The following is a 14,224-nucleotide window of genomic DNA, read 5'->3' on the forward strand; positions in this document are numbered from 1 at the left end:
TGGAAAGGCCCCACATCACTTCTGTTTCCTTCTATCCCTTAACAGACTGTAAAGGTTTGGTAAAGCAGTTGGGCCTGCAGTCTCTGTTCTGCTCAGAATTGTCACTGTTCTTATACAGCTGTCCTGCAGGTCACATACTCTTCCTCATATTATCTAGTCACTGGGCTTTGCCATTCAGCAGCCTCTGAGGTTACAGAAATTTCTTGAGTGATGGAATCTTCCTGCAGTGAAACCAACTATTACTACCTCTTTGCACAGGTGACTTCCCAAATTTACATAATACCATGCATAAATATGCATACACCATGGTTATCCAGGAAATTGCAATATGCTACTATTTTCAAGTAAGAAAAGCATTTAAAAAAAAGCTGCCTAGGCTTTGGTAAAAATTGAAATATGCTAAGAAACAAGATATGAAATGGCATGCATAGACTGCCTGAAAAATCAACATGCAGCTGAATTTGAAAAGAAGCTGCAACCAAGACAACAGCTTGTTGTAACTGAGGTGTTTCATAAATTTGGCTAATATTTATTAGGGGAAAAGAGCTTATCACTACAAATAGGATATAAAAAATACTTTTGTGAGAGGGAAAATATGAAAATAGATTGCAATAGTGTCCAAAAATTGTCATTTCCTTTTTAAAAGGAGGGGCATAAAAAAAAACCCCCACCCATCAAAAAAGGACATGGTTGGATGTTTTCAGTTCAAGTCTGAGGATGGAGCTTGTTGTGGTTGTTAACTGCTCTTTCTGCTCTAACTTGCAGAGTGTCACTAAAGAAAGCTGATGGATATCTTAAGTGCTCTTTTTTTCTGAGGCAGCCTTAGATTTGTTTTTGCAAATGGATACAAGATGTCAGGTTCAGCTAGAGGTCCCCTCCAAAGCTATCCAAACTAGGCATATATGGAAGAAATGCACAAAAAAAAAGGAAAAAGGAATGGTGATTAGAAATATGTGTTTCTAACACTCAAAGGACAGAAAGTTCTTTCTTTGTTAAGCCAATGGAGTATGTCCCAAAGATTTTGCATATGCCTTTGAAAAGGAACATTTGATGAAACAAAGGCATGATGTGAAAATAAAAGCAAATTTACTAGGCATAAATTTCAGTCTTTATTCTGACCAAAATTTGTAGATGTTAAGGGAAAAATGAAGCTGTCATTATAAGGGAGGTAAAGTGACTGTAAATTCTTTTAAAATTCTTTAAATGTCTACAAAAAAATACAGAATTGGTTATATGTGTGTCTTCACCACATCTACCACAAAGAAAACTAGTTTGAATTACAATGCAAGTGCATTGTATGAGCATACACAAGACCTACTGAAAATGGTAAGTTGTATATTAGACTACTAATGTGCTGAATAGCAAAAGCAGAAATTAAAACTCAGAGATGCTTATATTTAACTACAGACCTATAGAAAGATGTGCTGTTGAATAGAGAACAGATACAGAAACAACTGAACAACAACCTCCTGCTCCATCACACAGTACACAGCTTATTTAAGTTGCTTGTAATTATTAAGAATGTAGCAACATTGTCTGATTGATCCCCGTTTTAAAAAATACACTCTACTTTTAAAAAAGTGAAAAACAGTTTGGACAACACTTACCTCAAACATTCTAGCAGCTGTACACCGAACAAGAGCAGAAGTATGCACAACTCCATACCACAGAACAGTTAATAGTAGCTCATGATAAGCTGGGTTTGCACTAGAACAAAACAGTTGGGCAACTGATCAAACAAAAATACTCCCAAGCCCTGGATGTGTTCTTTACCTAAAAAATGCAGTCTTAAGAATTCCTTGTTCAACAAATCTAAAACTCTGGCATTTATCCTTTCTGAAGGATACAAAACACTTATCTCATTCTGAATGCCTCGCAACATGCTGCAGGCTAGAAAATATGTTCCTTCTTCACGTTAATTAAAAGAACCCCAAGCTCAACCTTAAGAACATAATGAATTATATAGAATGCAAATATGTATCTAGAACAAATGACAATAGTATGGTAAATACAAAATTAATTTCCATTGTATTCTCAATGAGTTATTTTTGTGGAAATATTTTGTTTGGATTTTGGTGTTCCTCTTTTACACTTCAGATTATTTTTTTAACTGCTATATTTTAAACCTAGAAATTACATTTACACCAGGGAAAAAAAGCAAGTATACCCTTTACTCACCCAAAGCATCACAGTTATTTAAAATTACAAAGAGATTAGCAGGTTTAATAAAAGCTTCTAATGTATTTAGATGTAGTCAACCCAAGGTATTCTTTACCCTAGTTCCACAAAGGAAGCTTTCAGGCTATCAAGAGGAGCATGGGACAGTGAAAGCATGGTCATTACGTCTTCTAGGAATCCAACTAACAGCTTGCGGTCTTCTTCCTGAAAGAAGAGAAGACAGGAGTATGGTGATGAATGTGCTGGAAGGATTGCTGAGGTTATGATGGCAACCTACAGCTGCAGAGGAGACAAACTATGAAAAAGAACTAATGAGATTAAGCATTTAGCAGTTTTCTTAGGAACTTCAAAAATGTATTTATAAGAACAAGAGCCTTTCAAAGCAAACACATGAAGAGATTGTGTTTCATCTACTAAGCACATACTTATGCATAAATTCTTTTCTTAGAGAAATTTCTAAGAACAGTACTTAAGCACATTTATGATTCCTGAAGGTTTGTAAGTCATAATCCACTAAACATTTGTAAGACTATGAAGAATTTCTTTTTTTTCCTGTAAGATATGTATATACTAGAACTTGACTGCTCATTGTTGGAGGATTAGGTAAGATTTATAGTGTGCTTGTTTCATTACTAGGTAACATTAAAATTTTAAGACTCCAACTAGGCTTCAAATGGCAATTTACCTGTTTCAGTAAGTTTTGCACCATGATGTCCTGCCAAGTTTACAGTTAAATGGCTGAGAACCCGTTTCAGGAATAACATTAATAGAGTTTTGATGGAGGGGCATGGTAACACGTGATCTAAATATGCATCACCACCTGACTAGAAAACTTAGCTTGTAAATGTATTTACAGCTGCCCATTCATCTACCTATCTTCAAAGCACAAGAACAGTAAGTTTTCAATTAAGACAGTAATGTTTAAGTATTTTTTAAAAATAAGTTTCAGACACTATTATACAACAAAGAAACAGAAACCCAAACCTACCTGAATATAACATGTAAGAACCCCTGTTGCATAGATGGGAACTGTGGCTTTTGTTAGCACTCCATTACCTGCTGTGGAATCTAATGAAACACAGTGAAGAACTGAGGTTTCATACATACATATGAGTATAGAACATATATATTATATATAGTAGACTTACATGTGTGCATTTAAGCATTATATATTCAATAATCCTTTTATATGTATATAAAGAATTTATATGCATATATACTGAAATGTGCTTAAATAATACTCAAGAGGTATTTAGATTTGAGTTTTTTTACCTTGCACACAATTTACAACTTCAGAGTGTTCCATTCAGATTAAGACTAGATTTTTCAACATTTCACAAAGATAACAAATTTGAGAACTGCAGCCTGACGATGTTACTTGAACAAGAGAATGAAAGTTTTTTTCCTGTTGCAGTTAAGATCAATTTCTTTCAGTAAAATCTACTTACCTATGTTTTCCTCAGACAGTCTTAAGATTTCCTGGAACTGTGGTTTTACCTATGCAAAGGATGATGAATCCCATGTAAGCATTGGTCAATGGTAATTGACCTGTTACCAGTGTCAATAAACTTAGAAAAATAAAGAGAATTGCAAAACAAAGACAAAAAAAAAATCCCCAAAACAAAACAACAACAATCCCCTTTCTGGAGGTAGCATGTACTGCTAACAGTTTTATCTTCAGGTAATCCTCTCATGTTTGACAATTTCCTTTGAAGTATTTTTAAATTTTATTCAGAAGTTATTTTATTGAGAAAAATTATACAATTCCTTGATAAAAATGTTTAGATACCACCTGCAGAAAATATTTCAAGCTGGGAAGGCATCAACTTCAAATTTTTTAATCAAGTAAAGCTGAAGATCTTATGTACACTGCAAAAAGTGAACAGTATGCTACTCTGAAGAAAGAAAGTTATTAAATAACCAGAATCTCTCCTACTCCCTCTGTCATTCACAAAGGAAATATGAAGAATATAGTTAAAAAAAAAAATGTCCCTGGTTGGGCAAAATTACCAAAACCAGAAAAGGACACAAAGAGAGTTCTAAAAATAGTAGGTTTAAATGTACTTATGGAAAAACATCAATGTGACATGAAAATATAAATGGTCACAAATTGTGGCTGTTCCAACATACTGTAAATATAGAGAATATATGTTACCAAGTATGTAGAATATTTAAAGTAATATCTTACCTTAGTGTTTGTAAAAATTTTCCCAAATGTCCTACAAAGTCTCCAGAAAAATCTAGAGAATTCATGGACACAGGCAGTTGATGCTACATTGATCTTGCCAACTATTTCTATAAGCTGTGGTAGCCTAAAAATCAGGAAACAAAAGGATATCAAACACTAACTTTTTGCTTTTGTCCATTTACATGTGTATAGATTTATTGCTTATATTAATAAATACATACACATACAGAGCACTACTGCTTCTAATAAAATTAGCTACATGTTCTGTACAATTCCTGACCCATGAAGAAAGCAAAGGTTTAAGTGCCAGAAAAGTCTGACCCATATTTTCAAACATCTGTTGCTATCATGAGATAGTCAGAATACAACAGTCTTTATTTCACAAGAGAATTAACAATACTGATGCAAAAATAAAAGAAACAACTTTTCAGAGCAAATAGTTACCTACATGTTCTGCTAGACTTGATATTTTCTGAATAAAATCAAAGGCAATTCAGCATGAAAATTAAAATGCCTAAAATAAATTAAGTTTTCCTCTTTAGCATTTTTCAAATGCAATCATTCTTAGCATTCTTATATTCAGTAATTGTTAAACACGACCATGCTTAAGACCTGTTAATTTTGACACATTTTAAAATGAGGTATCCTAAGACACAAATTAACTCACAGCTGATTGACTACCCATAGCAGAGTCTCCCAGCCTGTGGTGCCTTCATGTTCTAGCTGATGATCGTACAGTTGCAACAGCACTGCCAATTGTTCGCGGCTTCCAATGATGACGGCAACGTCCTGAAGAGGTGACACGGGTCGGGGAAACCTAGTGACTGTAACAGCAGAGAACAAGCAACCATGAACGAAAGAAGATGAAAATACCATGGAGGTGATGTCAGAAACAACAGCTAAGAAACTGTGAAACTCATTAAGTGCCTTCTCTATAACGTTATCAGTTTGATTCTTAAAAATCAGTGAGTAAAAATCATCTCTGAAGAGATTGTGTAACCTTCCGTTAAAAAGAGAAAATACAGGGAGATTAGTTATTATTATTGCCAGCATAGCTTGACCAAGGTCAAACCCTGCCTGACCAACCAAGCGGTCCTTTAGGATGGAGTGACTACATCTGGGAACACAGAGCTACAGATGTCACCTATCTGGACTGCTCTAAGGTCTCTGACAGTCTCCCGAAACATCCTCTCTAAACTGGAGAAATATGAATTTGATGGATCAGCTTTTGAGTGAATGAGGAATTGACTGGATGCTCACACCTTGAGGATAGTGGTCAAGGCCTTAATGTCCAGATGGACATCAGTGACAAGTTGTGCCTCTCAGGGGTCCATACTGGGAGCAGTAGTGTTCACTCTCTTCACTAATGACACAAACAAAGGGATCGAGTGCACATTTGGCAAGTTTGCAGATGACACTAAGCTAGTGGTGCAGTGACACACCTAAGGGACAGGATGCCATCCAGAGGGACCTGGATAAGCTTGAGAACTGAGAATCTCATGAGGTTCAACAAGGCCAAGTACAAGGTGCTGCATCTGGGTCAGGGCAATGCAGGTTGGGGGATATGAAGGGATTGAGAGCAGACTTGGGGGTGCTGGTCAATGACAAAACTGGACACGACCCGGCAATATTCGCTCACAGACCAGAAAACCAACACTATCCTGGGCTGCATCCAAAACAGCGTGGCCAGCAGGATGAGGAAGGTGATTCTAGCCCTTTGCTTCTCTCTCAAGAGACTCCACTTGGAGTGCTGCATCCAGTTCTGGGGTCCCCAGCACAGGAAAGACACGGACCTACTGGAGCAAGTCCCAAAGATGGCTACAAAAGTGTGAACAAAAAGATAGAGTACCTTTCCTATGCAGAAAGGCTGAAAGAGCTGAGCTTGTTCAGCCTGGAGAAGACTAGGCTGAAACCTGAAATTTTTGAATTTGTTATTTAAGTAGCGACCACTCAGTGAAAAAGTGCTCATCTTCAAATTACTCAAGTCAGATAGATGAGCCTTACCATGACATCCATTTTCAAAGGAGTATCATACAGTAAAGTACCACTAGCTACTTTCCAAATTCTCCTTTGTTACCCTTTCTTTACAACTTCACACACAGCACTATCATCAGCATGTGGCAGGTGTTACCAATAACATCTTTAAAGTATTTGCAACAGTAGAAAACACTCCACAGGCCAGGTTTGCTGATCTAAGGACAACTTCACCATGAGGCCATTCAGTCCTAGAATGGTTTGGGTTGGAAGGCACCTTAAAGATCACTTAGTTCCAACTCTACTACCATGAGCAGGGACACCTTCCACTAGACCAGGTTGCTCAAAGCTCCACCCAACCTGGCCCTTGAACACTTCCAGGGATGATATGGGCTTCTAGGATATTACACAGATAGATAACAGATGGGTGATGCTGCTGCATTATGCTGTGTTTTTCCCACTCCATGAATTTGTAAGAATTAATTAAATCTGGGGCCAGCCTTCCTGAGCTATTACTGGCTATTAATGAAAACAAATTTTTTAGAAACCCTTAGGAAGTACAGTTAAAACTGCTTTGCTTTCTAAAAGCTTCTTATAAGAAGTAGAGAAAAATAGATAGAAGTTTTTTTGTGATAATCAGGTATCTCAAGCATAGCAAGGGATGAAAAAAGGAAGCATTACTTAAGAATTTACTAAGGCAGACCAATATAAAAAATTGACATAACAGAAATTAAAAATTTACCTTCTATTTGTGGTACTTCTCCCTGAAGTTTAGCCTTGCTTGTAAAAGGTGCATTCTGTAGCACCAGTGCAAACAGCGAAGGAATCAATGACTGCAGGGCGGACAGATACATGTGGAGCTTATGTTCATCCAAACCATGTTCTCCTTCCTGAAACAAACAGGGCATGAACAGGTCAGCCAAACTGAAAGCTTCCAAGTTACTTAGGCATGTATTCCCTGGCAAGGCATCAATACATCTGTGATGAGCTTCTACCCAGACACACTAATTATAAAGCAATTTAGCCTAATCATAAGCATATTTTGCTTAAGTCACCTCTACTCAAAAGATTCAGGCAATATAGCCTTGGCATTTAGCAGCTCATGCTGATGAACAGACTGATACTTTGAAAGAACATTTTTCAGCACATTTTGGAAATGTGGATCCTTTGCCTCAGAGACCAAGGCATCGAAAATGAATAAACAAGTCACCTGTACTCTGAGAGCAAGTATCTTCTTCCAGCGTGTTAGATAGTTTTGAGGCACACAATTTTTCCAGAACTTTTGAGATATCTATCAAATGAAATGTGCAAACTGGATCATAACTGGAAATTACCTAACTTAACCATTCAAATCTACTTTTCTTGCTTTAATAAAAACTGCAGCTTAACAAAACCTACACCACTTAAACATGGGACAAATGCTATTAAGCTATAAAACAAAACAGTATTAAAGAAGATTATGTTTAGTTTGTGGGAGGTTTGGTGTTTTTTCTTGTTTTTTTTTTTTCCTTCTTCCAAAGTACAAGTAAAGAATACATAGAAAATTCTCCAATGTAGAAACAGCTGAGGACATACCCTGAGCAATTTTTCAATTTTATTAAGCAGTGTAGGTATAAGATGGAACTGTAAATTTCCCAGTTCTGTTGTCCAGGCAGCATAAGCAGGTAAAAATACCTGATGTGTTGCACTAACCACACGCTCTGAAGGGTCTCCTAAAGCTGAAAGCAGCAGTTCAAAACCCTGGTAAAAGACAGTAAAGAATGCAATTATTTCCCAAAAACCGATACACACATTTTACCACTCTGCCTTCAAAAACTCAAAGAGAAAAGTTCTTTATTTTCACTTATGTGAAACATTATTGGGCAGCATTAAGCTGAACTATACATAGGCTTTGTTGTAGCAAATGAATCTGTGTTAGTAAGTGATGATGCAAAACTGGCTAATAATATCAGATGGGCAGTGAAGTGGTATGTTCTTAAAGGCAAATTATGAACTATTAGAGCAGCTTCTGTATAAGGCTTACACCTGAAATTCTAAGGCTACTTGTAGTTTTTCTGTTTTGTCTTGGTGATATAGTAAAATCAACATACATATAAATAATCAATTTTTAAAAGTATCTGGAAAGAATTAATAAAAATGCAGGAATTGAAACAACCCACTATTATTATACAACTCCATTCCTTATTTATGAAATATCTATAGAAAGCATTTTACACATACAGAACCCAAACCAAATTATACCTGTTGATATTTATCTGGATCATCAATATAGCCCATAATGATGCCAAGGCTTTTGATCACAGCTTCTCGTACCAGATCTGCCTTATCTTCCATTAGCATTTGTTGCAGCATGGAAAGTACTAATGAACTACGAATTTCTTTCTGTTTGTAAATGAGAAACACATTTGTTAAAGCAAATGAAACAAGAAATGTGAGTTTGCATCAATTGTAATAAAAAGTTTCCACTTCTATTAGTGCTCACAAACAGAATCCCTTCCTCCAACCATCAACTCCTTTATGAATATTACATGTTCAGCTTTCACAACGGAAGATGAATGAATATGAAATATCAGTAGCTTCATTAGAAAGGCATTTGTCCTACTAAGCACAGAACTAAGGTCCTTTCATTCACATGGAACCAAAACAACTAACAGCAGTAAAACTACTATAGGTCTAGACTTTAAGTAATCACTGCATTGCTAAATTGGAGAAATTGGGTTTTAAGTTCCCTCCCCTGACCCTTTCTCTGAAGCTTCAAATTCTAGTTTACCACTGACATAATTTCACTGCTTCTTCTAAATGGCAGCATTCTTGATGTGACATTCCACAGTATCCGAAGAATGCTACAGCTGGGTGCCAATTCCTTTTTCATAGATTGTTTCCTTAATTGGTCCTAACTATCTTTTCTTTACCTAATTTTTACTGAAATGAATATTCATATTGTTTTTAGAAACATTTTATAGCTAGATTAACCTGTATTTCTTCATAACAAACTATCTCCCTTTTAAAGAGACTTAGTGAATTTCATGTGATATAAAGTAGAAGACAATGTGACTGTCTATGCATAACGTACACACTTGGTAATTAAAATTATAGAGGATGCTTACATCATGCATCAGATTTTTCCCTTGCTTTCCCTAGCAGGTATTTGGAGTCTATTAATACTTACTGGAAGGTAAGGTGCTAGAGCTCCACAGGATTCTGCTACCAGTAGCCGTCGCTCTGGGTATTTGTGGTTGATCTGGTAAAGAGAAACAGATGGACTATTTGCTTTGCAGTAACTAGGATTCCAAATGTGCTTAGAATGAACTGCAGAGGGGTGCACACCCTGTTAGAGAGGTGTGTCTGCACCTTCTCAATAAACACTGATTGAGCTCACAGAAGTTGCAGCTGGGTACTAGGCAGCCTCAAATTCTTGCACTGAGGCATAGAAGTGAGGCAGTTGTCCTGTAAGACATAGCTTGTAGTAGGGAAAGAGTCAGAGAAGCCCATTTGTATATAAGAAGCATGTATATATATGCAATAAAAAGGAAAGCAGCGTGGGGCCTGCTGTACTCTAAAGAATCTGCATAACTCCTGAACTAGCATGACATGAAATATTTTGTCTTATGAAGCCTTTCAGAAGCACTGTTTCTCCAAGAGCTGCACAAGTGCCCTCTAGTGCTCTGAGCCAAGCAGTGTAGCAGAGCTGCCCAGGTCTTGTTGAGCAATCAGTCAAAAGAAGACACCTGTAGAAGCCTAAACACATTTGCATTCTATTAAAGTTCAAGTCCAGCATAAATATGTCACACCTCTAAAAACAATTCATATTACCAAGAACCACTTGATCCTGTGATATTTCCCCTTTCTACTCAAAAGTTGCTTGAAAATTCTGCCTTACAAATTTAGTATTTATTATTGACACTTCAGAATCAAGTGTGCATCGTGATTTAGTGGTTCGTGTAATAGTTGTACAATGAAACAATGAAGCGTTTCAATACTTTGTGAATAAAAAAGTCTATGCTAACATGCTGAGAGTAAAATGTGAATTTTTGATGCTGTCAGGTAAAATAGGATATGAAGCATTTGGTGCAGCTGTTTTTTTCTTGCTATGTAGTGTATAGCCTTGGTGAGGCAGCCATCTCACCATGAAAAAAGACCAAAGTGCTCACTACCTTCTTTGTATCTGTCTTGAAAGACTTGCCTTCAGTAGTCTAAGGTCCCTAAAATCCATGCCAAATTCTGGCACAAGGAGGACCTTGGGCAGAAACTAGCAGGCTAGGAAATATTCGAAGAGATTGGACATACACTAGTCTGTGGGCCCTGATGGGGATGTACCCATGAGTGCTCAGGGATCTGGCTGACGTAATTCCAAGAACACTCTTGACAATTAACAAAATGTTGTGGCAATGGGGAAAGTTCCTGAGGACTGGAAGAAAGCAAATGTCACTGCTATCCCTCAGGAAAAGCAAGACAGAGAACCCAGTAAAACACAGATCAGTCTGCCTCACACCAGCTCCTGGGAAGGTGTTGGAGCAATCGGCCTTACAAAGTATTTCCAAACACTGAAGGACAAGAAGGTGGCTGGAAATAGCCAGCGTGTATTTACATAGAAAAAAATGACACAACCAACCTGACAGCTTTCTGGGATGACTGGCTCGGCACATTCAACAGTGATGCCTGACTTGGACTGCTCTGGTATGAAATTACTGAGAACTCTCAAGAATCAATTGTGGAAAAGATGATTTCAAAGAGACTTAAATTAACAAATCATAAGCTTCAGGACTAAACTGAGGTCTCAGGCATGGGAGAATGTTCTTTCAGTGTGTCTATCATTATTTTGCATTCATTCATCAGCAGAGCACCTGCAATAATTTTTGTAAGTATGGAGATTTCATAGATGAAAAATATTATGGACAAGTAAGAGGCTGCTTTAAAACCTACTAGGCTGTGAAGGTGGTGAGGCACTGGAACAAGTTGCCCAGAGAAGCTGTGGATGCCCCATCCCAGAAAGTGTTGAAGGCCAGGTCAGATGGGGCTTGGAGCTAATAGTTTTTAAGGTCCCTTCCAACCCTAACTTCTTTATTATTCTTTGAAATCTTTTACTTATGTACCATCTTTTCAAATGCAAATTCCCCACAGGCAGCAGAGACACACATAATTTTCTGGAGCTCTGCCTACCTGAGGGAAACAGCAATGACTAGTTTCAGCTGGTTTAGGTGGTCTGGCATGGCAATATAAATATCACCCCTGATATTGCAAAGACATATTGGAGAAAAAAAGACCAAAATTTCTGTCAGGTTTCTGTTCACAGAAAATGAGTAGCCCTTGGAAACTAAATGTAACTAAAATGTTTATTATGATTTCTTTTCCTTTTGTCTTTAGTAAGCAGTATTCCAATTTTGGAAGCCAATAACTGGTCACTAGTTTGGAGTGACCCTTTTAGCATTCACAGAGCCTTCAACTAAACTGAGTCAGTTATCAAATTTTACCTGCAAAAGAGCAGATAGAGAGTTTAAAAAGACTAGTCTGATAACTGAGCTCCACAATGTATCAATGAAAAGGATGAATTTCCTGAGGGCCCAGTCCTTTGCATCTGTGAACAGATTTTGGTTGGAGACCAAGAGCATGAATCCTTTTCATGATTTATACATCTACTGCAAAAAGTAGAAAATCATGTCTATACTAGAGTTCCTTCTACAAACTCAAGACTTGTGACAGTAAGATCCAGCTGGTATTTCGCTGGAGAAAATAATGACCTGGTTCCAGTACTGCCAAAGAAAGTCTGGCAAACTGCATTAAGTGCACTATGCCATATGACTTGGCAGTCTGATATGCTGTACTTGTACAATTGGACTAATTTCTCTTTTGCATCAGCAATTAGCAAGAAGTGGATGAGAAAAAGGTCTCACTCTCTTACTGAGGTGAGATAGTTTTTTCAAGCACATTTTCATGAGGACTAAAAAAACAAAATCTTGCTTACAAAATTAGGCAAAAATACAGAATTCTTTGTATGGCTCCTTTCAAACTACTACTGTCATGAGACCTTCACTTAATCAACAGATACATCAGTCATTCACAACAAGCAAAAACGCTGCATATAATTCGTACATCTACTGTCAGAAAGCATTAAGGCTATTAAAGCTTAGACTTCATTGTGAAACACAGATTGCTGTGTTATGCAAGGAACAGTAGAAAACTACCAGACCAGAAAGACTCTGCCATCAAAGCAGTCATTCCCATTCCGTCATGGCTTAGTTATTCATTGTCTTTTCAGGCAATGATGAACTCCCTTTCCTTCAACGTGTTAGGAAAATATAACAGATTTTCACCTGAACTCATGTTGTTCTGCTTCAATGCATCAGATGAAACAGTAAAAACATTTCCATTTGGTTGTTCAGTTATTTCTATTAATTTGAAGTATCTGTGAAAAAGATCACTGATTGTACAAGTGACATGTAAACTTCAGGCTTATCGCACAGGTGCCCATCTATGAGAGATCTGCTTATGAGTACTCTGGTCTTTGATTTTCTGTTTAAGAATTTAAACTAGCTGGTTTAGGGACACTGCTCCAGGGACTTAATAGAATATTAAAAAAATCAGCAAATAAAATCTTTGAATGAAAATGGATTTCCAACAGGCTGGAAGGCAGAGTAAAAATTATAAAGGTACCCACCTAGCAATATGTTACACAACATTGATGATGAACATGGGCTTATCTACACTTCAGTATAACAAGCTTATTCAGATACAAGCAGATAACTAAAATCTCTCCAGATAGTCTTTAGTAAGGTTTCTGCTTCTGAGGTGTTTTTATGGTAGATAAAAACATATATGATGAGAACAAAGAGCATCCCAATATCTTTCTGAAAACCAATCCCAAAACCTCCCCCTCGAACAAGTAAAACTCAAATTTATGAACTTTTAACTGATTTTGGAGCATAAAGAAAACACTAATCAGTTACCTGCTCCCAACACTGTGGTAAAAGTTCAGCTTCTACACGTGTTGGTCCAACATGTCGGGCAAATGCCACGCACCCAGTGAGTATCATCTGTCTGAAAATATAAATGTAAAGCTTTAACCTGTTTATAAAGTTTTATAAAATAGAACATATATTCTTTAAGTTAGGAAAAGCACAAGCTGACAGGCAATAGGTAGTTGTCTGCAGTCAAGATTTCACACCATCCGTATGGACTTAAAGACTAAATATTAAATTGAAAGCCACTAATATCCCTGCTCATTGCAGGGTGGGGATTTGCTTCCATGACCTTCAAACATCACTTCCAACCTAAACTATTCTATGATTTTACCTTGTTTTATATTCAGAATGCCTTTTCCAAAATCTTGGAGATCCTCAACTCCATAAACCAGTCTGAGAATCTCTGATTTGAGTATTTCTGATTTTCTGAAGTCTGAGATTGGGAGTCTCAGACTAAATCTCTCATTTAATTCTTAGTACTGAATACCATCATGCAGTAAAAGTTTACCTAATTACTATCATAATTACCTAATACTATAATACCATCAGTATTTCACTGAAGTAAATTGATTTTATTTAGAAGCATTTGTGAGATTTAATGAACTTTCTTCAGAGCAAGCAGCTTATTTCTTTTATAGTTTTGCAACATTCTAACATGCAAGTTACTGTCATCTCTCACAAAATACTGGACTTCACTCTTGTGAGAAATCTTCTAAAGCCCACTAAAAATGAAAGCAAGTAATCAACCAGTAGGATCTATGATCACCTGTTATTTGTATTCATATTCTTATACTTTTTTACCTTTCATTAAAGTTTGCAAGAAATTGCCATTGTAGCATCAATTTTATAGGCACAGAGGTATATATAAAATTGCAGTAAGATTGTACTAAATTGTCATTTGCGATATTTTATTTAATGAGTGTCT

General features: G+C 36.8%; 1 protein-coding gene across 6 annotated transcripts in view; it reads right to left on the minus strand.

Moving 5' to 3' along the window:
• Positions 1-14,224, minus strand: part of RELCH (RAB11 binding and LisH domain, coiled-coil and HEAT repeat containing) — a 77,318-nt gene that overhangs the window by 17,842 nt on the left and 45,252 nt on the right. For all 6 annotated transcript variants that reach the window (XM_053941525.1, XM_053941516.1, XM_053941535.1 and 3 more), the window contains exons 12-22: positions 13,285-13,375; positions 9,510-9,581; positions 8,582-8,722; positions 7,916-8,080; positions 7,083-7,230; positions 5,034-5,190; positions 4,367-4,490; positions 3,627-3,675; positions 3,167-3,246; positions 2,276-2,382; positions 1,608-1,707 (exon numbers count right to left, since the gene is read on the minus strand). In XM_053941525.1, the coding sequence (XP_053797500.1) occupies positions 1,608-1,707; positions 2,276-2,382; positions 3,167-3,246; positions 3,627-3,675; positions 4,367-4,490; positions 5,034-5,190; positions 7,083-7,230; positions 7,916-8,080; positions 8,582-8,722; positions 9,510-9,581; positions 13,285-13,375 (1,234 nt within the window). The remainder of the gene's footprint in view (positions 1-1,607; positions 1,708-2,275; positions 2,383-3,166; positions 3,247-3,626; positions 3,676-4,366; positions 4,491-5,033; positions 5,191-7,082; positions 7,231-7,915; positions 8,081-8,581; positions 8,723-9,509; positions 9,582-13,284; positions 13,376-14,224) is intronic.

The sequence above is a fragment of the Vidua chalybeata genome, chromosome 1 (genome assembly GCF_026979565.1).
Source record: "Vidua chalybeata isolate OUT-0048 chromosome 1, bVidCha1 merged haplotype, whole genome shotgun sequence".
NCBI classification, from domain to species: Eukaryota; Metazoa; Chordata; class Aves; order Passeriformes; family Viduidae; genus Vidua; species Vidua chalybeata.